This window comes from Uloborus diversus, chromosome 1, assembly GCF_026930045.1.
Source record: "Uloborus diversus isolate 005 chromosome 1, Udiv.v.3.1, whole genome shotgun sequence".
NCBI lineage: Eukaryota > Metazoa > Arthropoda > Arachnida > Araneae > Uloboridae > Uloborus > Uloborus diversus.
Genome location: NC_072731.1, coordinates 84,097,116 through 84,123,793, shown reverse-complemented (window position 1 = coordinate 84,123,793; position 26,678 = coordinate 84,097,116). Strand labels below are relative to the sequence as shown.

The 26,678-nt window shown below is 33.1% G+C and overlaps 1 protein-coding gene across 1 annotated transcript in view; it reads right to left on the bottom strand.

Annotated features, from left to right (window-relative positions):
* Positions 1 to 23,900, bottom strand: part of LOC129228399 (uncharacterized) — a 30,491-nt gene extending 6,591 nt beyond the window's left edge. The window contains exons 1-4 of the mRNA XM_054863112.1: positions 23,787 to 23,900; positions 23,405 to 23,585; positions 23,191 to 23,317; positions 6,931 to 7,065 (exon numbers count right to left, since the gene is read on the bottom strand). Of these exons, the coding sequence (XP_054719087.1) occupies positions 6,931 to 7,065; positions 23,191 to 23,317; positions 23,405 to 23,585; positions 23,787 to 23,831 (488 nt within the window). The 5' untranslated portion in view covers positions 23,832 to 23,900. The remainder of the gene's footprint in view (positions 1 to 6,930; positions 7,066 to 23,190; positions 23,318 to 23,404; positions 23,586 to 23,786) is intronic.
* Positions 23,901 to 26,678: the final 2,778 nt, after the last annotated feature.

Genomic DNA, 26,678 nt, shown 5'->3' with positions numbered 1-26,678 from the left:
GGTAAAAGAGGACCACTTTGAATCAAAAAGGGGACCAAAGAGGACCAGTTAGGACTAAAAAGAGCACCTTGGGAGGACCATTCATAGTTAAACTCAGGGAAGCACCAAAAGGCAAATTAGCTGCCTGGCACTAAATACGTGAAGATAATTCGTTAATTAACCATAATAATGATTTTTAATGATAAATCCTTATCACCTTCTGTACAACTGAACTTTTCATCCATTGCATTATATTATTTACACAAACATTTGGATGGGGGGGGGGTTGACAAGCAAGCATGTAACTGATCATCTTACAGAGTAACTTTAATTATAAAATTAATTTTCTACTAATTAAGAGGTAAAAACTGGCTAATTTAAAATAATCACCTAAGTGACCGATGAATCAGTGTATACCTAATAAAGACCTTTTAGATACAGTTATTACAGTAAACACCTTAGCACATAGTAGTTTACAAAATTTTTCACATAACCAGTTTAAAGGGAATGGGGTGATTTAATTCAAACTACTACTTTTAGTCATTGAAATGGATAGAATGAGGGAAAAAAATAACATGGACCTAGAAAATACTTTCATTTTCCCAACAGGTTTTTTTTAATTAATTTTTTTAAATGTCCGATTTTTCAAACAAGGCGTGGCCTTTATGACGTCACAAATGATGCACTTTGGCTCATCTTTCTGTGTTTCCACGTTATGATAATCAAGCAGCGAATTAAAATTCCGCTCTATGTTCGCTATCAACCATATCATTGCCAATGCACGTGAGCAAAGATACGAATTAAATATTTTGTACTGTGAATGGCAACACTGAATGACATTTCATCATTTGTGATTTTACACGACAGAAGTGTAAACAATGAAAGCACACCGATTAAAGTAATTTTTTTTAATATTAAACTTAAAGAATTTATTTAAAAAATGGCCAGATCCGATGTTTTTAAACATGCTCTTTCAGAAAAAAATACTTTTAAAATTTTGGAAACGACCCCATTCATTTTGATATAAGGTACAGCAAAACAAGAAGATCTAGTTTAGAGCCTAGGAGGTCCCCCTCCCCCACCACAGCCCTTGGTTTTTACACATATTTCCAGTCTAAATATAGTAAGTTTATATACATATGAGAGTTCATGACCAAACACCAAAGCAGGAGGTAATTTCTGGCTATGCTACTGACTGACTAAATTCAAAAATATTAGAGGTTTCAAATCATTTACTAGTATGCTAAGTATCCAAATTATATGTATTAGTTGTTCGGGCACCAAAAAATGTTGTAACTGTCTTCAAGTATGTATAAAAATTAGTGAGAAAGAAAATTATTTATTAAAGTCACCACACCCAAAAATTTACAAATGCTACTTAAGCGACAAATACACTAAATGTAAATTTGAGCTTGCTTTTACTGGATAACTTAATGTAATAAATAAATATGTAAGTTCAGATTCATAGAGCTATATTTTCAAATTGAAAATACTCATTATGAGTATTTAAAAAAATTAGAATACAAAGTTTTAGTTTTTAAAAATAAAATTAAATAATCTAGTTTGAGGTAGCACATGTCAAAACAGCTTCCAATTTTCGAAAATATCAAAATAATTACAAGATGCAAAAGGATTGAAATCTTGACACAAGAATCAAATTTTCGCGAAGTATGTTCACTGTTCGCATAATTTCTAAAAAAAAATATTCTCTAAAACTAAACATGATTAAAATTGAACATAAAATATGCTAGTCTAGGATAGCATATGTGAAAATAACATTCTATTGCGCAAAATATCAAAATATGTACAAAATGCAGAAAGATTTAAATCTCAAATACAAGAAGCAATTCTTCGCGAAGTTCGTGTTCGTGAAATGCTGCTATGGTTCCAAAAATAAAAAAATTTATTATCTATTAAAATTAAACAAAAATAAGGTAATCTATGGTGGCGTATGTCAAAATAACTTCCAATTGCCAAAAATATCTAAATATTAACAAGATGCAAAAAGATTGAAATCTCAAACACGACAAACAATTTTCCGCGAAGTGCGAATAAGTTCAATGTTGCCATGGTTTCGAAAAATAAAGTAGTTTATAATCTATTAAAGTCAAACAAAAAATAAGCTAATCTATGACGGAGTGTGTCAAAATAACTTCTGATTGCCAAAAATATCAAATTATTTACAAGATTGCAAAAGATTGAAATCTCAAACACGACAAGCACTTTCCGCGAAGTGCGAGAAAGTTCAATGTTGCTATGGTTCCAAAAATAAAAAAGTTAACTGTCAATTAAAATTAACCAAAAAATAAGCTAATCTAAGGAGGTGTTATGTCAAAATAACTTCCGCTTGCCAAAAATATCAAAATATTTACAAGATGCAAAGAGATTGAAATCTCAAAACCCAGCAAGCAATTTTTGGTGAAGTCCAAAACAGTTTGATGTTACCATGGTTCCGGAAAAAAAAGTAGTTTATTAACTATTGTAATTAAACATAAAATAAGGTAATCTAAGTTAATGAATGTTAAAATAACTTCTGATTGTCAAAAATATCAAAATATTAACAAGATGCAAAGAGATTGAACTCGCATAAACAGAAAGTAATTTTTTGCGATGCTACATATCGAACAAAAGTTCAGAAATATGCACTGATAACACATTCTTGATTTTTTTCAAGGTTTTTCAAAGGCATATTAACCCGTGAGAAATATCGGTAGCAAAATGCTTTGATTTGACGTCATAACTCCTCCCCCAAATCTCTCCATTTGCTAGATTTCCATGCTACAGCAGTTGAAGGAGGAGTAATGACGTCAATCTGCGGCGAAATAATACCAGCAAGTCAGGTTCAATAGAAAAATGGCGCCGCTGCCGCGTGTTCGGGCGTAAAAAACGTCAGCACACAATATCTTATAATGTATTGAAAATTTTTAAATTCTGATTTTTGAGAAAAAACAATATAAAAACGGACTAAACGGACCAAAATGTCAAAAAGCGGTCTAAAGCGGACTTTACCCTAAAAAACGGACTGTGGCGGGAAAAGCGGACCATTTGGGAGCCCTGGAGTAAGTTCAATGTTACCGTGGTTTCCAAAATAATTCCTTCGTTAATTATTGAAATTAAATGAAAAGTAAGCTAATCTAAAGTAGCATATGTCAAAATAACTTCCAATTGTGGAACACATCAAAATATTTACAAAATGCAAAAGGATTGAAATTTCAAACGCGAGAAGCATTTTTCCGCGAAATCCGAGTAAGTTCAATGTTGCCATAGTTTCCAAAATAATTCCTTCGTTAATTATTGAAATTAAACGAAAAATAAGCTAAGCTAAGGTCATGTCAAAATCACTTTGGATTGTAAAAACATCAAAATATTAACAAGATGCAAAGGGATTGAAACCTTAAACACGAAAGCAATTTTTCGCGATAAATCAAACCGAATATATATATGTTCAGAAAAATTGCTCTATTGAAACACAATCCAATGATTTTTGAAAGAATTGAAGCAATAAAGAAACTTTTCATACATTTTCAAGGTTTTCAAGCACTTGAAAAAAAAAAAAAAGACCTTTTTTTTTTCCAATAATCTTTCAAGGTTTTTTTAATGGGCGTACGAACTTGGTTTAACACGCGCTGCGGCGGCGTGTTTGGGTGTACAGTAACTTTTAACGAAATTAAAAAACTTTTAAAATGTGATATTTAAATAAAAACTATGTAAAAGCAGACTAATCAGACTAAAATGTTTAAAAAGCGGTCTAAAGCGGACTTTACCATAAAAAACGAACTTTGGCGGGAAAAGCGGACCATTTGGGAGCCCTGCTTAGATAAAATGGCGTCTGCGCGTCGCTCGCGGAAATGCAGTAGCAAAAAGTCGGGGGAAAAGTTAAAAAAAAAAAGGAAGCGGAAACTGAAAATATAGGAAACTATAGGAATTATAGGAAAATAGGAACCTTTTTCAGAAATATAGGAAAATATAGGAATATAGAAACGCTGCGATGCCTGTGTGTGTGTGTGTGTGTTCCCTATACAAATCCAGTTTACTTCGGATTCCGACCAAATTTGGCAGGGTGGTACTGGGCACCCGAGAAGGAACGTAGGGGGATTTCAAATGCCAAAAAAGAACCGAACCACTCGAATTTTAATTTTAGAACCAGAAGATGGCTCTTTCTATCCGAAGTAATTATCCGATTTCCGGTCCAATTCGAAAGCTCGCGAAAAATACTCATAGGGTTCATTGACTCCCTTCGAATTTCAAAACAAAAAGGCTGTAAAATTACCGGGGAAAATTCAAAAGCACTGTTAAGCCTAATGGAACTCTATTTTCATATCAGAAAATTATCGTTTGCGCGATCTCATTTTAAATTAGCGTGGTTACCACTTTTTTTCTCGACAATGACTAAATAAAATTTTGTCATATTTCAAGGTAAAAATTTTCCATTTTGATTATTATCTGGCGATTTATCTTCTTTCTTTTTTTTTAGGATTTTAGTTGTATTTATAAAAGGGTGCGTTTAATTTATCCGGGAATTTTTGATCTGACGTTTTCTTCGTTTGAAAATAATTGTTTGGATGGAAATTTCAGTTTTATTTTCCACTAATTGAAGCCTGATTGTTGAACATGCATCACTTGACATAACTTTTATTTTCGAGGTAGACCCTGCAAAGCCGGCAACGCAGCTAGTGTAAGATTAAAATGGAGTTTGATTATCTATTAAACTTTGTAATTTTACGCAAAAAATTTTCACTACAAATTTTTATAAACCGCATAATCTGCTAAGCAGATGTGTTGTCTTATCAGTAGGAGTAGATACACCATAGAATCTTTTATCCAGGATCCCGAAAACCTGGAACTTGTTGCTCTACTTTCCCATCATTTTTTAAATATACATTTTTGGCAATTTTTGAAAAAGTGAGCCTTTTTTCACAATACCTAAAAAAAATGAACGGTTTCTTTACAAAATATCATATTAAGCTGAAAACTTAGCACAAAAACAAACTTCAAAGTTAAAAATATTTTCCTGAAAAAAAAAAAAAAAAACTTAAAAGATACTAAAAAATCTGACTTTTCCCCTACTTTATTTCAAATGAAAATTAAACACTGATGCATTCTAATGAAATTTCTTATTGAATGGCCAATAAAGCCGTTTAGAATGTAAGTGACTAAGCCAAAAGTGTGAGAAACTGTTAGACAAAATGCAATAATTAAAGTATCTAACTTTTTATTGTATAAAATTTTAAGAGACAGCATTTACATGTAATAATGTAATTGTGTAACGTATCCGAATCTTATTTTTATCTGAACGGAAGTTCATCCTAATCTGAATGTATTTGCAATCAAAACTCTATTGCAACCTGTGCCAAGGTTAGTGAAAGGCGTGGCTTTCTTGTGAGGCAGCTAGAGGTGCAACTTGCCTTGTTGCAGCGAATCGAACCAATCAGAATAGAATTCTGCAGTGACCACACTCATGAAGTAACATGTGGCCCAAAATGATCCGTGTGAAATGAGTTGGGACTTAAAGTGATTGATTGCTTGCTTCGTGGTTTTGGCTTCCACTAAATGATTAGACAGTATGCTGTTTGATCTGTAATAGACTGCTTATGTTTCCCAAGTGATGGGCGAGCTCAGACTTAAGTTTTCCAATGCAGGTCTTTGATATAATTCGCAATGCTGAACAGTGATTTTTTTCAAGACTGGCTACTATTATAATCGCTGTTAGTTTAATACAGAGAAATTAGGTCTTGGTTTTAAAATTAAGCATTGGTCATTGTTTGAAATAGTCGTCTTATTTATAAACAATTGCCAACTTTTTTTTAGTGATCTAGAAAACTGGGAAATTCAGATATCCCGATAGTGATGGTCCCTGATTGATTGGTTCTCTGCTGTAATCCTTATTATCTTTACTAATAATAAAGCAGAAAGTCTCTCTGTCCGGAGGATGTCTGGATGTCTGTAGGATGTCCGTAGGATGTCTGTGACGCGCATAGCGCTTAAACCGTTCGGCGGATTTTCATGAAATTTGGCACAAAGTTAGTATGTAGCATGGGGGTGTGCACCTCAAAGCGATTTTTCGAAAATTCGATGTGGTTCTTTTTTTATTCCAATTTTAAGAAAAAAAGTATCATAAATTACGAAATTATCGTAACGTGGAACCGTAACATGGGCACAAGCCTATTGGCGAGATACGAAATTATCATAACGTGGAACGGTAATGTCGGTACAAGCCAACTGGCGAGAAAATTCACTATACATTATTTGTAAATATACAGGCGAACCAAAAGACCTTTTGATTTTTCTATTGCGGGCGAAGCCGTGCAGGTATCACTAGTCCACTATAAAAAGGGAAACAGGTAGAGAGTGAAGAAAAAGTATAGAAAAGTGTTGGCAGATCAGTTAGGAATAAAGATGGGAAAGGTCACAAAAAAATCTGAAATTTTAAGGAAAAACCAGTTTTTCTATTATGTTTTTTTATTATTTTTTTTAGAGAGTTGCACTTTTAGAGGGTTTTTTTTTCTTCTGTCATCAACTCCTAAGCCTTAATCAGAACTATTTTGCATTCAGCAGCAGTTCAGTTACTGGATCTAGTTCAGTCTTGAATAATTAGATGAATTTACATTTAGATCTATCTTAATTTGATGTATTTTATACTTTTAAAAATAAAATTACTGAACTTCAGGGGTTGATGTTTGTCAAATTATTGATTTGATAGTCTCATCAATGAAAAAAAAGTCACCTAAAATATAATAAGTTGAATTAGAAATTAATTGAAAAATATTTCTGACCAATAATGAAAATACCGGCATTTCACTTTATAAAATACAGGTTTGAAAAAAGAGCAAATTCGCGCAACATACTGCTATTAAAATCCAATCACTTCTTACGCACCTTAACACTCTTATATTCCTTAATCTACTTTAAAACAAGTTAAAAAAAAAAATATATCCCACAAAGGCACAATACCTTTTAAGAGCTTCATTCCTGCGCATAATGTTAGAAATTTTCTGACCGATCTCTGATAGTTCATGATTCAGAATCAAATCTCTTTCCTCTTGCTCCATTGCTTTCTCATTTAAAGCAGAAAGTCCAAATAAAAAACTAAAAATAAAATCTAAGCATTAAAAAAAACATAAAAATACATAAGTTGTTTGGAATACACAATAAAATTAGTTATTTAAGATGCCATACATCAAACTAATGCATGCACAACAAATGTGTTCAACAAAACAATATTATCAGTGCAAGTCAATTAAGAAAATTAAAAATACCAAAATATTCAAGATGATACAATTTTTCATGAATTTTACTCAATTTATTTAAATAAATCTAAATCTGCAGAATAAAACACATTGCACTATTAGTAGGATGAGTAAGTTCTTTCAAAACATGTGATTTAATTCTTTGAGAATAGATTTCATAGACACCTGCACTTTATTATTTAGTCAATTTCTTTATTTGTTTAAAATGAAGCAAAATTTATTATCCAGTATTTTTAAATATAATAAAAAAAAAAAAAACATGAAATCAGGGGCAGATTTGCCATGTCAAAAATGTCACCATTGCCAGAAGCCGCACAACTGTAAGGACCCTGAAGGTCCTACAAAAATATCACATGATAAATGCTTTGCATTATTTTGTGATAGGCAGAGAGTCCCAAAAAGTTCATTGTGATGGCCCCCAAACCTGTAGCTCTGGCACTGCATGCAATACCTCTGATTGAATGTAAATGTGAACTGTATATAAATATATGCCATATTTCTTTAAAAAAGATCAGAACACAATATCTGTACCTCGGAGTCAGAACGACGTAAGTCACATTATAATAATTTTAGTGTAGAGAGCAAAAACTTTTTTCTGGCCCATGCAGGATGGGATGCATGCTCTATTAACCCTGATAAAAATTTTAAAGGATTCTTTTTTAAGAATTACGTTCACATGGCTCGATGCAACTTCTACGTAAAATGCACTAATAAACGGAAAATCGCAGTTTTTGGACTTATGACACTCTGGCTCTGAGGTACAGATATTTGATTATATCTCTTAAATCCTCTGACCCAAAATGTGCAATTGCCTAATCCACACAATATTTGAGTATGCGAACAGTGAAACTTACAATTAAATGTGGAATTGGAATATGAGATAGAAAAAATCCAAGTTAAAACATTAAAGCAAAATACATTTTTACTTTAAGGTTTTGTTTGTATGAATATAATTTGAATTAAAAGTCTAGGGCAAATTTTTTATTCTAGCATCTGCTGTAAATATAATACTGGTTTTGCAATTTAAACTTACTTTATGGTACACCTTTCATTTCATGAGAGCTTCGTTTTCCCACGAGGCCTGATTGGTTGCGAATTGAAAACCACTGAAAGTTGAAAATGCTTTGTTTGGAACATTTAGATATATCATTCAGCTACATCTCTGCATAATCACTATTTTAATTTAGGTATTTGCTATTTGCCCTAGCTTGCCACCAATTTCTCCAAACCCTTATTATAGAAAGCAGCTACCTGGACTCACAGCCTACTCGCTGTGCTATTATCTACACTGAGCAATAGGTCATTTCACGTCAAATCACCTAATGTCATGAGCCCTCATGTCTCAGATCTTGTCTATTATCTTTTTTACAAGTAGATATCTGCGAGAAAAGCCCAAATAATTTTTTTTAGATTTTTTGAATGAAAATTACGCTTGAGGATTTTTTTAAAAATTGGATTTTTGATTATTTTTCGGAGTCATCGTTTTGGCATGAATTCAGAAAATCTCTCTAATTTCTTTATTTTCCAACCAATTAAGCTGAATTTGGTATCAATTTCAAGCTAATATTTTTCTCTTTCAGTGTGAATGACAGAAAGTATTCCATGAACAGTTGGGTGTTGCCACTCTTTATCTAAAGTCAGTTTTTATGTTTTTTCAATTGGGAGATTAAATAAGTTACCATCTCCAAAGTATTACTACCATCTGCATCAAATATTTTTTGCAGCATATTTAAATCATTCTCTTGCAATGCAGAAAAAAGTAGAAGGGTGTTTTTATTGTTTTAAAATAAAAATAATAAAGTTTGTTTTCCAGAAAATATAAGTTTTCTATTACTTTAAATCCCTTTTAAGCTTAAAAAAGGCCAAAAACTTTTCAGAACAATTAATACTGGACTCTCAAAGGATCTGTATCAATAGTTAATCGCTAAAAAGTTGTTTACTTTAGAAAAGAATTGTGCAAAAACCTCCGTTTCAGACTTCAATAAATAAAAACTTTTGATTGAAAGTGTACTAAATATTAATGGCATCTTTTCCACATGTTGAATGTTTACTCATGAGCATTTTCCTAAACACAGTACTCAATTCTACTGCACACACCCCACAGCATGCAGAAATCAGATACCAGTATACAGCATGAAATTCATACATTGCGGTAGGTTCTATTGTTCTAAGTTTACATGCTCAGAACCAATAACCTAACCCAACAAACTTAGACAGGTAGATTAGGGACACTGTGCATCACATTTGGGTAAAACATCTGATTTTCATAGTAGTTGTTATTTTGCAACCATTTGGATCTTGAAAAAAAAAAGCCCTCATACTATTTTAGATTAATTTCACAATTTACATTTTATCTGAACATGTATGTATATCAATAGATTAACCCTCTGCAGTTCTATGTTCGACTCAAGTTTAAACGGCTACCTATATAATTTTTGCTGACTTCCCTAAATACGATCTTAGGATACTTGTATGACTTATAACCAGAGCCCACCAGAAGTTGATGACAAATCACACACAGCTGGCACAAGAACTGAACAGTTTTCTGTGCTAACTACAGTTCAGATTCTGGATGCAATCATTTTCTAAGAATCAAACTTTTGAGAGAGTGTCCTTCTCAATATTGAAAAGCAGATTTTTTTTTTTTTTTTGAAGAAGCTTTTTCAGAGATTTAAGTGCTTTATTTTGAGTAAAGATGCTGCAGTGTATTTTGCTTGCTACGCTTGTTACGTAGGGAATTAGGTGAAAATATTTAACTGTTTTTTTCCGTTTAAAGTTAGTTTCAGAAGAATTATTTAATGTCACAACAAATTAGCAGAAAAACACAAAGACAGTTGAAGCTCTGAAAAAAAAAAAAAAAGATAGTTGTATTTGAACTTCTGGTTCTGGTTTTAAAAAAAAGTTAAGCTGATTTCAATGGGATTTTAACCACTTTTTTAACCTAAAACTCTTTTTTCAAAATTTTAACAGCAATTTTTTTCAACTTTAAGAGCATTTGTTGCATTATTTTTATGTATTTTTAGAGCAATATTTGGGATTTACCAGTAAAAAAAAGGACAGCAAACTGTTTGGAAATGTTTAGCTATGCAGTGACATTAAATAATAAAAATACTAATCAATAGCAAAAACCTCAAGCAAGCAAGAACTGCTCAAAAATGGGGGAGGAGGGCGCTAGAGTTGCTGGGGAGTGTTTTTGCTGCGACTGAGAAAAGTGATTTTTTACTGTAATTGTTTATTTTACTGCTTTAGTTTCAGTATTTTTATTGTATTTTATCATATAATTAAGTATTTTTGTGCTTTTAAGTCTTATTTTTGATTTACTTGCTTTCTTAAAGTGTTTTTCTATTCCTTGTAGCTAAGCCTAAATTGTGCTGATTTCTTGTTGTTAAGCCTGAGTGCTCTGTTTAGGGTGTAACTTGTTTATTTTTATTTACTGCTTGTCTTAAGATTTAGTAATATTTGTACCTTTTATTTCCAATGCTTTCTAATTCTAATAATTAGCATTATTTCTTCAATTTTGTATTTTTGTATTGACTTTTTAAGTGTACCATTTTGAGCTAGAATGGGAGTTATATGCATAATGAAGGAAGTTAAAAGTGGTAAAGGGGACAAGTGGATTTCTTGTGACCTATGTCAAATGTTCTGCTTGTTTAAGGAGAAGGATGAGTCTGAGAAGGATTTCATTTGCACAAAGTGTGTTGAACTCTCAGAAATCAGAGTTAGGATGCTTACTTTGGAGGGTGAGTTAGCATTAGGCTGTAGGCATGTAGATGGGGTAAACACTCCAGAGGGAAAGGGGGAAGTTAGTAAAAAGGAGGTTGGCATTAGGTGTGTGTTAGACAGTGGAAATATTCCAGAGGTAAAGGAGGAAGTTAGTAAAAAGGAGGTGGGCATTAGCTGTGTGTTAGATAGTGGGAAACTTCCAGAGTTAAAGAGGAAAGTTACTGCTGAGGCGACTGACTGGGAAACAAAGGGTATAATTTTGGGAGATTCAATGGTGCGTGAGGTGGGAAACTCAATAGGCAGAGTTAGACATAAGGTGGCTAGATGTTGTTTGCCAGGGGCTTGGGTGAGAGATGTAAATAGGGTTGCTGAAAAGAAGGGGGTATTTAATAAAGACGATGTAGTTACTTTGTGGGTGGGAACTAACGATGTAGGCCATAGTAACAACAATGAGTTTACAAAGGAATGGACCCTGTGGGACAAAACAACCAACTGTTCGGCAAATGTCCAAGTGGTTGGTTCGCTTTCTAGGTATGGAGTGCATAGGTGTTGGTTAAACCAACGAGCTAGCTGTATGAACCTGGTACTCAAGGAAATTTGCGTTAAGCATAGTATCAGGTTTATTGATGTGTGGAGCAGAGCTAGATAATGTAGACGCACGCGCACACGTCGTGCGCAGATACATCCGCTGTCGTGCGGATACATTTGCCGCGGCGTTACATGTCATCCGATAATCGTAAAAATTCTTAAATAAAAGATAAAGATTAGATCAATTGAAGATCAATTTGAAATGAATAAGAAGTAAAGATAATATCTTTACTTCTAATTCATTTAAAATTGATACTAATATTATTTACTTAGATTGTAAAAAATATTACAAGATAGTATATACACCCACGCGTTTAGTGGATGTATTCGCTGCGGGCAAGTGCATCTCGCGATAATCGTTCAAATTCTTACTGCTTACTTCTAATTTGTTTAAAACTGATATTAGTTAATTAATTTGTGAAAGTTATAAATAGGTAGCATATACGCAAGCGCGTAAGGTGGATACATTCGCTGTGGGCACGCACATCTCACGATAATCGTTCAAGTTCTTACTTTTAACTTTAAATTTGTCTTCAACTGATATTATTTATTTAGATTGTGAAAATTATTACAAGATAGTATATACACCCGCGTGTTCCGTGGATGTATTCGCTGCTGTGCGGATACATTCGCTGCAGGCACGCGCATCTCGCGACTATCTCATTCAGGTTCTCCTCCTTTTCTTCTAATTTGTTTAAAATTAATATCACCTATGTAAAACGTAGTAATCCTGGCTAGATAATATGGACAGACGCAGATACATTCACTGCTATAAAAAAATATTTGCTGTTTTGCGGATATTGTAGCCTCAGAGCAACAATGGGATACCTTAGTGTTATTCCTGGGATTAGATGTCTTAGTGTTGCTCTGAGGGGACGATATATTCATTGCGGACATGCGCATCTCGCCATAATCGCGAGTAATGTTCTAGTTTTCCACCTATTCTTTTTTTCCTTTTGTTAAAAATTACTAAAATGTTAATCCTCCCTTTTCTCCTATGCATCATGTTTTGACAACTGAGCAATTCTTTTCATGTGACTTTGTATTTCCTTTTTTCCTCTTTTTTTTTGTACTTACATCAGATCACAAAAGCACCTCTGTGACTTTAAAGCTTATCATATGGGGCAAGCAAGTTCGCACTTGCCGTATTTTTAGCAGTTTTTTTTTTTGAAAATGTCTGGAACGCAATTTAAACAGGTTAAATATTTCAAAAAAAAAAAAAAACTTAACTACTTACTAATAGTTAACTACCCTAAGTGCAATAACCATGGACTTCGCCGAATTTCGGATCGCAGCCGAAATTTTTTACATTGTGCATGAAAAATACTTTGAACGATCGCCTTTATGGATGTTTAAAAAAATTACGAATTTGCTTTGAAATAATTACTGAATAAAATTGCTTAAATTTCAGCACCATAGTCCAAAAAACGATGCTTAAAGCAGGAGATTCGGACTTTACCGCGAAATAAGAATTCCACAAAGTTTCCCAACCTTTACTCAAAAATTTGGACATTTTTCCGATTTTAACTCAATCCGTTTAACTAAAGACATAAAACACATTCTGGCATAATTTTATATTATCTTCCCGTTAATTAAAAAAGACTTAAATTACAGTAGAAGCTAAACTGTGCGAAAAAGGTGGGACACGCCGATTATGAATTCATAAATTTTTGCATAGTTGATCGCTTGAGCAAAAAAAAGCATTTTTAATAATGCTACCAGAAATTCAAAAGGAAATTTTCTTTTTTTTTTAAATTTAAAGCATGTTTTCGATCATTTCGAAGAAAGCTCCAAACAATTCACTTTCCTTCTTTTCATAATATTTTTTTTCTTTAAAAAGTTGTCAACTAAAAAATAACACAACATATGCACCGCACCTGCTGTATCCGCTACATCGACAATTTATAAACTTTATTTTCTTGTAAGTGCCGCGGCGTTTGCGTCCAAAAATACGCTATAGTTTTGGAATCCTTGTGTGCATTGGGCTATTAAGGGACCAAAGGCAGATGGGGGACTTACTCCTAGTGGTATCTCTCATCATCTGCATAAATAACATTCTTGCTACTAGATTTATTGCACTTGTTTTCGTCCCCTCCCTCAACAGAGCATTTCCAAGAAGCAGCGAATTGCTAGTTTTTCCTTCATTCTCAGAAATTTGCGTATCCTATTGATTTCTTGCTTTGACAGCTTAAGAAAAGGAAGTTCTCACCAATATATGATCTGCAGTGGAGATATAATTCCCAAAAATATGTGAGCTTACGAATAAAAAGATATCTGCTAAAAGAAGCTTAGTTTTAAAATTTAAAATTTAGCTTAGGTCTTAGCATTCATAGGCTCACATAATTGGCATGAAAATTAGTTCCTTGTAACCTCGAAGCATTTTCCTGCAAGTGTTTATTTCTTATGATAAAAATTTTTTTTTTGAATCCGGACAATCCTTCCTCCCCCCTTTTTTTACGTGATAGACAATGATTAGCATGCAGATACTTTTGAGTTGCGTGTGCAGATACTTTATATTTTTATTTAACTCTGGTGTGGAGTAAATGTAAACGCGATTGGACTGCTAGGGATGGCCTGCATCTGAGCTCTACAGGGGTCAAAATGGTCAGTGGTTTGGTTTTAGAGGCTTCAGAATCAAAAAACTAAGTTGGAATGGAGGGCATGGTTTAAGGAGCAGAATTCTAAAGGGTACTAACTATCGGGATTTTAGTAGAAACGGAAATAGGGTGGCTAAAAAGAGAAAAGATTTTAACAGTTGGGATTCAAATAATCGTGCAGCATTAAATAAAAGTAAGATAGGCTTACTTAAGGTTTTTTTTACAAATGCTCGTAGTATTAGGAACAAGATGGAAGAACTGAAAAGCATAATTATAGACGAGAGGTTGGATATTGTTGGAGTTACCAAGACATGGGCTACCGAAAGTGATGATGATTTATTATCTATTGCTGAGTATAATTTGTTTAAACAAGATAGAGTAGGTAAAAGAGGTGGTGGGGTTTTATTTTATGTCAGAGACACTTTAATTTGCAATGAATTGGTAATTAATTGGAAACCTTATGAGATTGATATGATTTGGATGGAGTTAATGAGTAATAAGGGCAAAAAACTACGTTTAGGGAACATTTATAGGCCACCCAACTTAAGCCAGGGTCAAGACGAACAGATGTTTAGTATTATTAGTGACATTTCTAGCAAGGGGTCAGTCATCATAATGCGAGATTTTAATTTTCCAGGAATTCATTGGAATAATTTTTACCGTAGTAATAGCAGAGAAGAGGAATTTTTGAAAGTAATTGGTGACTGTTTTTTAGATCAAATTGTAACTCAGGGTACTCGACAGGACGTGATTTTGGATCTAGTTTTCTGTGATATGGAAGGTTCTGTTCAGGGGTTATGTGTAGGGGAACACATTGGAGACAGTGACCACAACAGTATTAGGTTTGGGATTAAATTTGATACGCACAAAGTAGAGAGTTTTAGGTTTGTGCCCAATTTCAGAAATACTGATTTTGTGGCACTTAGGCAGAGTTTGAAAGCAGTTTTTCTCTTCTGGATTGAACAATAGCGATGTGAATCTTCAATGGGCAGAGTTTAAGGAAAATCTAGCAAATACGGTTGGGGATCATGTTTCCTTTAGGAGAAAGGGTATCAACACTAAAATTTGGCCAATGTGGTTCTCCAGGGAAACTAAAGACGCTATAAAGTACAAGCAAGCTGCTTTTCATAGGTTTAGAGAAACAGATCACAGTGCAGATAGGCTCCAATATTGTAAAGCAAGGCGTAAATTTAAGTATTTGGTACGGATTCAGAAAAGAGAGTTGGAGCAAAGACTGGCAGATAACATAAACAGGAATCCCAAGAGGTTTTTTGCATACGCTAATTCGGGGAAAGTTCGAACTAGTCATATTGGGCCACTGGTTGATGAGCACAGAATTTTAATTCAGAACGATAGTGATATTGCTAATGTTCTTAATAAAATTTTTTCGAGTGTTTTTAACGATAACTGTATCTTAACAGTTGACACCAACAAGACACAAGCTATAGTACAGCTTGAAGACTTTGTATTTTCCAGGGATGACGTTTTACTTCATTTGAAAAAAATTAAAGAGACTAAGGCTCCGGGACCAGATAATATTTATCCAAAAATTTTAGTTGAATGTGTGGAGGAATTAGAGGATGTAATCGCAAATATTTTCAATGCTTCTTATAACTCGGGGACAGTGCCAGAGGACTGGAAGCTGGCTAACATTACACCACTCTTCAAGAAAGGGTCTAAAGGGACGGCGGGAAATTATAAACCTGTGAGTCTAACTTTGGTGGTTTGCAAAATTTTTGAAACATTGATGAAAATTAAGACAGTAAATTTTCTAGAGACTAATAATCTATTGACTAGTTTTCAGTACGGTTTCAGGAAAGGTAAATCTTGTGCAACTAATTTATTACATTTCTATGACAAAGTTACCATGACTTTGGACAATAAGAAGCCTGTGGATGTTGTTTACATTGATTTTCAAAAAGCTTTCGATAAGGTACTGCATGTTGCTCTAGTTAACAAATTAGCTGATATAGGAATAGGAGGGAAAACTTTCATTTGGGTAAAAAACTGGCTGCCTGGAAGGAAACAAAGGGTAGTTGTAAGGGGAAATTATTCTAATTGGAGTGAGGTTTTAAGCGGGGTTCCTCAAGGATCAGTGTTAGGTCCAGTTTTGTTCACCGTCTTTATGAACGATATTCACAAAATATTTCTGGGAACATGAATTGTTTTGCTGATGATGTCAAAGTTATGAGGACTGTAGAAAATGAAGAACAAGCAAATCAGTTGCAAGAGGATCTAGATCATATTACGGAGTGGGGTGATAAATGTGGTATGGCTGTTAATGTTAGGAAATGTCAAGTGCTACATTTAGGGCATGGAAATAAGTGTATAAGTTATTATTTGCAAGGTTCAGTCATTAGTCAGGCAGACAAAGTTACTGATCGGGGGGTCTTAATAAGTCAGGATTTAAAGTTCAGCCAACAGTGCAGCATTGCTAGCAGCAAAGCCAATAAGATGCTTCGGTTTATCAATAGATCTATTTCAAACAAATCTAAAGATGTTCTTTTGCCCTTACATAGAAGTTTGATGAGACATCATTTGGAGTATGCTGTTCAGTTTTGGTCTCCTTGTCTTAAGAAAGACATTAATGTATTGGAAAGGGTTCAAAGGTGGGCTACAAGGCTAATAAGTGGACTTTCCCACTTAGATTATGATTCCAAGCTTTCAAGGCTAAAAATGTACAGTCTTGAGCAAAGAAGAGACCGAGGGGACATGATTCAGCTGTTTAAATTTATTAAAATAAAAGATGTTACGGGGCTGAAGTTTAGCACTGAAAACAGGACAAGCGGTCATTGTTTTAAGCTATTTAAATCTCAGGCTAACATGGATATTAGGAAAAATTATTATTATAGCAGGGTAGTGGAACCTTGGAACAGCTTACCGGATGAGGTGGTAATGAGCAAGGGAGTAGACAGTTTTAAGAGGGCCATTGATCTTCACTGGGGATTGTAAATTGACTAGGACCAGTCGAGCTGAGCCCAGAGCCTGTTGCTGGTCGTCACTTTTGTTTTTTTGTTGTTGTTGGATAAGCTTGTTCAGGGTGGCGACAGGAACTGTGAAAAAAAGTTCCCCGACTTTTCCCCGATTAAGTTCACCAAATTTCCCTGATTTACGTTACCAATGATAATGATTTCCTTTCTTTGCTCTACTTGAAATTCATTGTATGTTTATATAAAATGCAGTATTTTAAACGTTTTAAGTTGTGTAAAGTTGTTGAACTAAAGATATATTTTTAAAAAATGCTATTTTTTTAACAATATGGTTTGAAAATATATAAAAAAACATATCAAGTCAATTTTTGGGGGGTAAAAAAACTAAAAAGAGTATATTAAATTTTTCTGCATGTAAAGATTAGAGAAAATTTAAAAAAAATACTCTTTACTTCCAGAAACCACTTAGCATAAGAATTCTAAGAAACTATTAAAATCACTCTTAAAAACATGTGTATTAATGTTAGAACTAAAAAGTAATTGAAATTATGTTGAACTAAATTTTCAAACAGTATTATAATTGTTGCAAGAATAACAAGTAATAGTGAAACAATAAAAGTAATGTCGTTATTCTTACATAACTAATTGACATATTTATACAAAACAGATGAAACCTTTTGACATCAAATCATACGAAGCTTTTCTCTAATCAAGATTAGGGCTCGACCGATGGCATTTTTTGGCCGATGGGCCGATGCCGATTGTTCAAAGATGGCCAATTGTTTTCCTCCAAATGGCCGATTGCCGATGGCCGATGCCGTTGGCAAAAAAACAAAACAAATCAAACAGAAATAAATTGATAAGATTGTCAGGGATTTCAAGGATCATTGATTCATTTCACTTTACTTCCTTTCTATGAATAAAGAATTGTAATCACAAAAACAAAAAATCAGATTTCGACCTAAATTTCGATTTCACTATCACCAAATTTATACTTCACAAGTTTTTTCGGCACATCTGTACATACATATGTACCTAAGAACATATAGATAACCAAACATCCATTTTGAACGCCTCCTCGGTTAATTATCGCAAATTCTCTTGTGATGTCTTCATGCGCGTAAACTTGCGTCACTCAAAAACGTTATGAAATAGTAAATTGAAAACTCATACGTACGTAGTATGATCTAAAAGTTCGAGGTCAAGTTGTATAAAACCTTACCTTGAATAGTTCACATTACCGAAGCATATATCTATCTACAAAATAGTAACCTTGAACGATTATGCACTTCTGCCAACGTTCGTATAGCTTTTAGAAGCACTCCTGGAAGACATTTTTCGCAAATTCCTGTAAGGCCTCTTGCGCTGCTGCTTTAACTTCATTGTGGGGAAGAAGGCGACTTTCATGTTGAGAATGCACGGTTTGATTGGTCAATACTATGATACGACAAACAAATAACATAACGTTTCGTCGGACTTAGCTCCGTGTGACTTTTACCTCTTCCCAGCAAAAAAACATTTGCATAGACGCCGCTTTTTTCCGTCAGGAGAAGATGAAACTGCATCATAGAAAGTAGCAAAAAATGACTTCCAGGAGTGTTTCCAAAAGTTATATGAACATTGGCAGAAGTACATAGTCCCTTAAGACGACCTTTTGAAGGTGGATGTGCTTTGGTAATGTGAACTATTCTGGGTAAGATTTTATACAGCTTGTCCCCGAACTTTTGCATCACTACGTACAATCTGTATAGGGTGCAGTTATGCTTCTCCTTTTTTGACTGCTGTATGATGAAAGAGAAAGAACAATAGCCAAAAAAAGAAGGAAGAAAAACAGAGACTGTTTAATAACCAATTGATTTGTTTTGTTTTTTTTAAATTGAGCATATAACTAAGATTTCAGTAATGTTGTAATAATGTATGGATTTAGGTACACTAAACATAGTTTTAAAAAAATAAATTACGTTTAATCATGCAAGAAAAAAATAATAAGAATAGAACTATGAAACCGTCAACAAATTACGCAATTAAAGTGGAAAGATTGCACGTAGACATTTTTTAGTCATCAAATTAAACAAAAAAGGTAACAGATAAATTACAATAATAAATCAAAATAGTAATATTTTTATACTTATTTAAAATTTATGAATAGAAAAGTTTGCATTTTTCATAAAAACTATAACAGTGACATACATTTTGCTGAAAAAAAAAAAAAGCCATGAAAAGAGCAAGGTTCTTAAAACGCAAGTACAATAAACAAACTCAATATTTACACCAAGTTAATAACTGAATACATATACTACTTGATCTGATGTTTGCACACATAGTATTGAACAATTTGATTGTTTAATCTTTTATGAAGCTTTACAAACAAGTTCAAATTAAATTTTTCAATTTAACAATAATTTTCTGAAATTTGAAAAATTGCATAATAGAAAACCCTTGAAACTTTTCTATAAAAAACGAAAATAACTTATTCATTGATTTTTTATAAATACATAAAAATAGTTACTTACAGCAGAAAAAACTAGTATGTTGTGGCCATCACGAAACTTTCTTCTATATTTTTCTTTTTTTTTTTCTGATCCCTCCCCATGCTTGACGAGGAAGCAATATTCCCAACAAAAACAAAATGACACATGCAAAAACTTGACGACTATCCCAATGTCTGAATTATTGCAAAAGCAAAGCAAAGAGCGAAAATTGAAAGTTATTTTAAAAGCCTTGCTTGAATTAATTACAAATATTTTATTTGTTAACAAACATAAGATGGCAACAGTTAAAAATTTTAAATCATTGAGATAATATTTCCTATCATTTCCATACAATTAAAATCACAAGAAATACGCAGACGACAATCTATTACGATTTATCTTTCTTATTGTTGCATTAATAAAAATATTTTTATTCGCAAAAAAAAAAAAAAAAATCAACACCTCTTGGAGCGATCGGCGTCAAAATAGAACCAAAGCCTGTTTACATATGGATTCACATATATTCCAAATTTCAACCAGAACGTAGCATTACTTCTTGAGATGGGGCACTCAAAATGGAAAAAAAGAACGGGTGATTGCGCTACCCCCCTTTTAGCTGTTGACACAAAAATAAAATCAGTTCTTATACCCACTAAGGGCTACTTGCCGATAAATTTTTCTTTCATTCCGTTCATTATTTCTTGAGATACAGCAGTCACAATTGACGACAAAAAACGTTCTACAGCTCAACCCCCGTTTGAGTTATTGACACCAAAATTGAATCAGCACCTGTTCCTCTTAATACCAACATATGGACCAAATTTTGTTTGATTCCGCCAGTAACTTCCTGAGGAATAGCAAGCACGCGTAACTCGAAAAACGTCCCATTGCTCCACCCCCCTTGGAGGAATTCGCGCCAAAAACTAATGGGCACAAGTTCACATAGGGGCACATACGTGTACTAAATTTCGTTCGATTTCATGCGGTAGTTTTTGTTGTAGAGCGGCCACAAAAAACTGGTCACACACAGACGTGACACACATACACACACACATACAGACAGACAGACATTTTTAAAAAATGGTCGAAATGGACTCAGCACACCTCAAAACGTTCGAATCCGTCAAAATTCGAAATTCGAAAATTTGCACGAATCCAATACTTTCTTCTATGTATTAGATATAGAAGAAAGTAAAAATCAATCGCTATTAATGATGCAAAAAAAGATGGCAATTTACGAAATATAGGTGAAACAAGTATGAGAAATACGCAAAATGACATTTCTTGACCAAAATAAATAATCGCTAAATATTTAAGAAATGCTTGAAACGATGAGGTAGGGTTAGGGGGGTCACCCTCTGTTGGAGTAAATCACACTTCGGCCCCAACCTCTGCCTCATTTTTTTAGTACAGAACAGTACCACCATTGCCTTGGAAGAGTTTCTGAATCTACTTCAGCACTTCCGGAAAAAAAAATCAAAAGTACCTTTGATTTCCAAATTATGTCACCATTCAAAACGTCTTTAATCAATTTCTTACATTATGCCCTAAATTCTTTCTAAACAATAGATAAAGTTTGAAAAAAAAAAATTCTTCAATGTTATGAATGGTGTTAGTTTTAAACAACTCAGAAGTACAACTAGAGTTTAATTTCAGAAATTGAGGGAGTGGGAGTAGGGGCACGCAAGTGTTCTCGGAAATTCAAAAAATAGTCGTAAAAATAGAGTTCAAAATAATCATTAACATTGAACAGAAAACCCTTTCAAAACTTTTTTTTGACGTGCAATGCCGGATTTAAAATATAGCAAATGTTGCAATTGCGCGAGAGGCCGCATAACCATAGGACCACCGAAGGAGTTACAAAAATGCGAATGATAAATGTGATCCCCAAAATGTATTTCGACGGGCCTCAAACTTGTAACTCCGCCGAAGCGATGCAGAAAAGACTGCATTACTGTGATTCATATTACAAATATCGAAAAATTAAAAATTACCGTCGGTTCAACGGGAATCTAATAAAATGAAACAAAAATCGGTTTCGCCATCTCATATTTGTTTTCATAGTCTCCAATTCGGCAATATATCACCAAATGATAGTCAGTATGAGACGCTATATTAGTTTTGCATTGAAATAAGTAATTAATAGCCACAAAAAATGAGTAACAGGCTTTTCAGAACACCCATTCGAAAACAAAAAGGGAAGTGCACAACTGGAACGTCCGCAGACCCCACATACGAAACTTTAACCTTCTACAGATTATCATTTTTGAGTTATGACTTATGACAGATACATACGTACATCCTGCTACAAGAAACAACGCAATAATTAACTTGTTTGGTACATGAATGTAGTATTAAAAACTCTTCTAGGGGTGACTAAAAATAGAAATTCATACTAAAATTTAAGTAAATAATTTCATATGAAAACAACAACTCCATTTACTTTGTATTAAAAGTTAAACAGCAAAGTTCCTTTTTTTTCAAAAACATTGGCCAATTCCATCGGCTTTTCGATGTTTTTTAATGCCGATGGGCTGATGTTTCCCACAAGTTAGCATCGGCCGCCGATGCCGATGGCTAAATTGTTGAACCATCAAGATCATAGGTTTTAATGAATGAATACAGCATTTTAACAATAAAAAAATAAAGATATTTACTTAAGCACACAAGTTAACTCTATTTTAAAAATGATTTCAGTATGTAACGAAAAAAAAAATCTTAGACTGCTTTTTTAACAAACAACTTCGAAATGCGAGGGAAAAAAAAGAAAAAAAAAACAATTAGTTAATTTCAAAATATATAAAAGAAGAATACAACTTGGTTATAAAATTAAAGAATCACTTAGGTCTGAAGAAAAGAAAACCTTTATAATCTGCGGTGACAACAAATAGTATAACGGCAAAAAGCAAAGATTTTTTTATAAAAAGTTCAATTTTAGCAATTAAATTAAAAACGTGAAGAAGTAATAACTTTTAAGCTTTTATAGTATTAATTCAAAAACCAAAGATTTCTTCTTGAAATCGTGATTACAGTACACTAATCACTTCGAGACAATGGAATAAAGGCAAGGATCTTTAATGCATTAATGAAGGCTTCCTCTTTGTCTGTATGGTTGTTTATTTTATGTCGCATTGAAAGAGTGAAATGAAATTTCAAGCTAGGTAAAATAAACAACCTAGCAGACATAGAAGCAATCTTAGGAAATTCATCTTGTGGTTAATACTTTGACGTTGAGGAAAAAAGATGCACAAATATGCAGCAGTGTATAATCGCACCTCATTAATTATAATTTTTTTTAAACAGAAAATTGGCAGAAAATGCGTAGGGAATTAGAATACTTAATTTTGTAAAGCAAAAGAAAAATTCATAAAATCAATTTTCCCTGATTTTTTCGAAATTCCGTGATATTACCCCGATGAATAAAGTTCCCTGACTTTTCCCTGATCTGTCGCCACCCTGTTGTTTAGCTACTACAGTAGCTTTGTCATAATGAGCATGTTTCTTTGAAAAGAAAATTTATAATTTAAAATTATTTTTAAACAAATTGGGCTGAATGCTGCAATTGAATGGGCTTAAGCTGAATAGATTTTTTAGTTACCTGAAACATTGAATTTTAAAAAAAAAGCAAAAGATAAATGATAAGCAAAAGGTTTACTTTGTTGAAAAAGGTGATTTACATTTCATAATGTTGGCTACTCTGGCAATTTTTTCAATCCTTTGTAAAGCATTTGGATTTACATCTTCTATTACCCTGTCAGGCAGTAAAGACTTGATCTCCTTTGCTTTAAAAAAATAAAGAAAGAAAGAAATAAAATAAAATACAAAATTCAAAATAAACAAATACAGATAAAATTGAAACAAACGAGTACTTTTTTTCAAATATTTCTTTGAAAGTTGACGGCTCATCTCTTCAACAACTTGGGCATCCTTTTCTGCTTCTTTATTTCGTTGAATGATTCTAGACATAGAACTTCTGGCCCTAGGAGTATCAATGAATCGAGGTACACTATCCTTTTCATTTTTATACTGTTCAATAATCCATTCTTCAATCTAAGAAATATTTTATTTTGTCAGAAACAGTTTATTATAGAAGACTAAGTTGTCTAACAGTTACCAATTCTTTAAATTTCTAAATTTACGCTACATTTATTGCAACACAATTACATAATTTACCACATCTCACATTTTGAAATATGAATGAATTTAATTTTCATACCAGATTTGAAAGAGTTTTACAAATACAAATCTTACCTCTTGTAGTGAAAGAATTCTCACCTCTTCTTCTGAGGAAGTCATTCCAATAATGCCAATTAATCAGTCAACAAAATCTTTTCACTACCAAATTGTCATTTTAAACGTTCCGCGCGACAGGCGACAGCACAATTGACAAACGGTTATAAAGATCCTCGATTTTTCTAGCAACCTTTGTTGTAACTTGGCGTGGTTTCAGACGTCCTCGATATTTGGCGATCACGTTCGCGTTGTTTTTTCCAGCGAGCAACAACTGCGCCTCGTGTTTGCTCAGCATACGTCCTCATTTGAATATTTGAAAGCTTACAAGACAAATTACGGAAGAAGAGAATTTTGTGCATTTTGATGTGTAAGATACTGCTAAATTGACGAGTGATGTTCATATTCGACACGTTAAAAACATGGAACTGTTGAATTGGTGTATTACAAATTAAAATACACCAATGTTTTTGGCGGGCGAGAGTGCCAAAAAAAAGGAAAGAAAACAAAAATGAAAGGAAATCTATAAGTGAGTATAAGTTTTGTATGTTGACCAGTACACCGAACTGTAAGAAATATAATCTAATTTTCTTACAAGTTGCTTCCTCTTTAAAAAATAATACTACCTTGCTTGTATTAGCTGTTTTATAAGGTTATAAATAAATACACTGCTCAAAATGTGTCGCAATTCATTAATGACCCTAAGTTTGCTGATGATTGGTTTTATGAACCGTATTTAGTCACCAAACAAGATATCTGGTGTTTTGGGGACCTCGATTTGATGTATTTTTAATCAACATAAATGCAGCTTTCTGTTTGATAATACATTTATTGCATTAACTGCCATTTTTTATACTAAGAGCTCCTACAGCTCAACAGGCAATTAAAATAGCAATGGGTAATTATTTTATACTTAATGCCAAATTGCTTCATGTAATATCTTTTCAATAGTGTTTTTATAGCTCTTTTACTGTGTGTTATTCTTGTTGCACTGTAATGTTTGTATTATATTCCTGGCTTTTTTCTTTTCATGGCAATGCATTACTGGTCCAGTTTTTGTGAGGCTACTTTTATCTAAAGATGGACAGCATCTTGTCGAGTGGATGTAAATAACAGCTAAATCGTTAGTGATTTTGACCTGGAGTTTATGGCAACTATGACGTTAGGCGACTGCAATGGTTTGACGCGCATGAACGAACGAAAAGTACCCAAGGATAATTAGTAAGGCAAATTTTAATAATTAAGTTTAATTTATGTTTCACAAAAGAACTAGATAAGTGCCCAAAAAAACAGTATTGAAAACTTCAATTCTTAAAGAATCAAATATTTATTTAAAAATTGGTGCACCTAGTTAATCTATTACAAAATTGTTTTGCTTGACCTTGCATGTCAATAATATGAATTGATGCGGGTAAAATGTTACAATGTATTTAATATTTCGCTATTGAGGTGTAAATGATGTTTGATGCACTTTTGAATCCATTGGGAGACCTGGAATACTATTTTCTCAAGTATTAACCTTGAAGTGGCCACTACTGAAGCACTGATCACAAGTGGTGTGTTTATCTTATATGTCTGTGAGCACTCCAGGTTAAAATGCATTGTGTGCAAAGCATTTCCCCGCTTGATATTTGTTATTCTTGATTTTTTTTCTATGCACAGAAGGCAGAAATTCATATTAATTTATTAAAATTGTTCTCCTTTTGGATGCTATTCTATATTGTTCATCTGAGTAAGTAGAAACCTGGTGTAATAGACAACAGAAATATAATAATTTATTTATGAAAACAGTGAAAACTCATGCATTGCTTACTATTCCATTGTGATGCATTGTAATATTGTTGCATTTAAGATTGAAATTACATTGTTTTTTCCCCCCACAGTTAAAGAAGTATTTTGGGCGTGCAGCTTCAGAAACTGAATTCCTTACTGAATGGTACATGGTAGAGAGATTTGGCTTCATTTACTGTCAGTCATTTCCTCTGTTTGTACTTTTCAGTTTAGCCTGAGCCTGAAGAATAACAACTGAAACAACAGAAGTATGGATCTGTACGATGTTTCAAGGGTTTTCATCTGTAAGAGGTAATCGAGTAGAAAATCATACAACTTTAGTTGTATGTAGTATTTTTAAAGTAGATAAAGTAGTATTTTTACTTATCTTAGTAGTATTTTTTAAAGTTGATAAATGACACTAGTCTACATGAACTTTTTCCCATGTGTTCTAACTTGTGATTGTTTATTGATTTGTGTTCAAAAAAAGTTAAGCAGAGTAAGCTATTAAAAACAGCTTGTTAACCTATTAAAACTATTAAATAAATTATTTAATTAGAAATAGATGAGAAATATAATACAGTTGACTATATCTAACGACTTTCAGGGGACCGCAAAAAATCGTACTTAAATAGAATACTTCTAAAACTGCAGTGGAGTATCTGGGACTATGAAAAGTCATTCAATAGAATGTCGTTAAACAGATAACCAACTGCAATTTGTTGTTTGAAAAAGGAGAAAAAACAATGCATTGTGTATTATTCCAGTATGATTATGATGCATGGCAATATTTGCATTTAAGTTTTAAATTAAGTTGTTTTTTCCCCTTCAGTCCAAGAAGTATTTTGCATGTGCACATGCAAAAACTGAAAATTCCTGACTAAATGGCACATAGTAGAGAGATTTGGCTTCATTTGCTGTCATTTCCTCTGCTTATGCTTTTCAATTTAGTCTGAGCCTGAAGAGTAATAACTGATTCAACAAAAGTATGAATATGTGATATTTCAAGAGTTTTAATCTGTAATAAGTAATCAAGGAGGAAATTATTCAACTTTAAAATCATCAAATAACAAGTGTACATGAATTTTTTCTTATGTTCTAACTTTATTATTCATTGATTTGTGTTATGCAGTTGACTCTAAT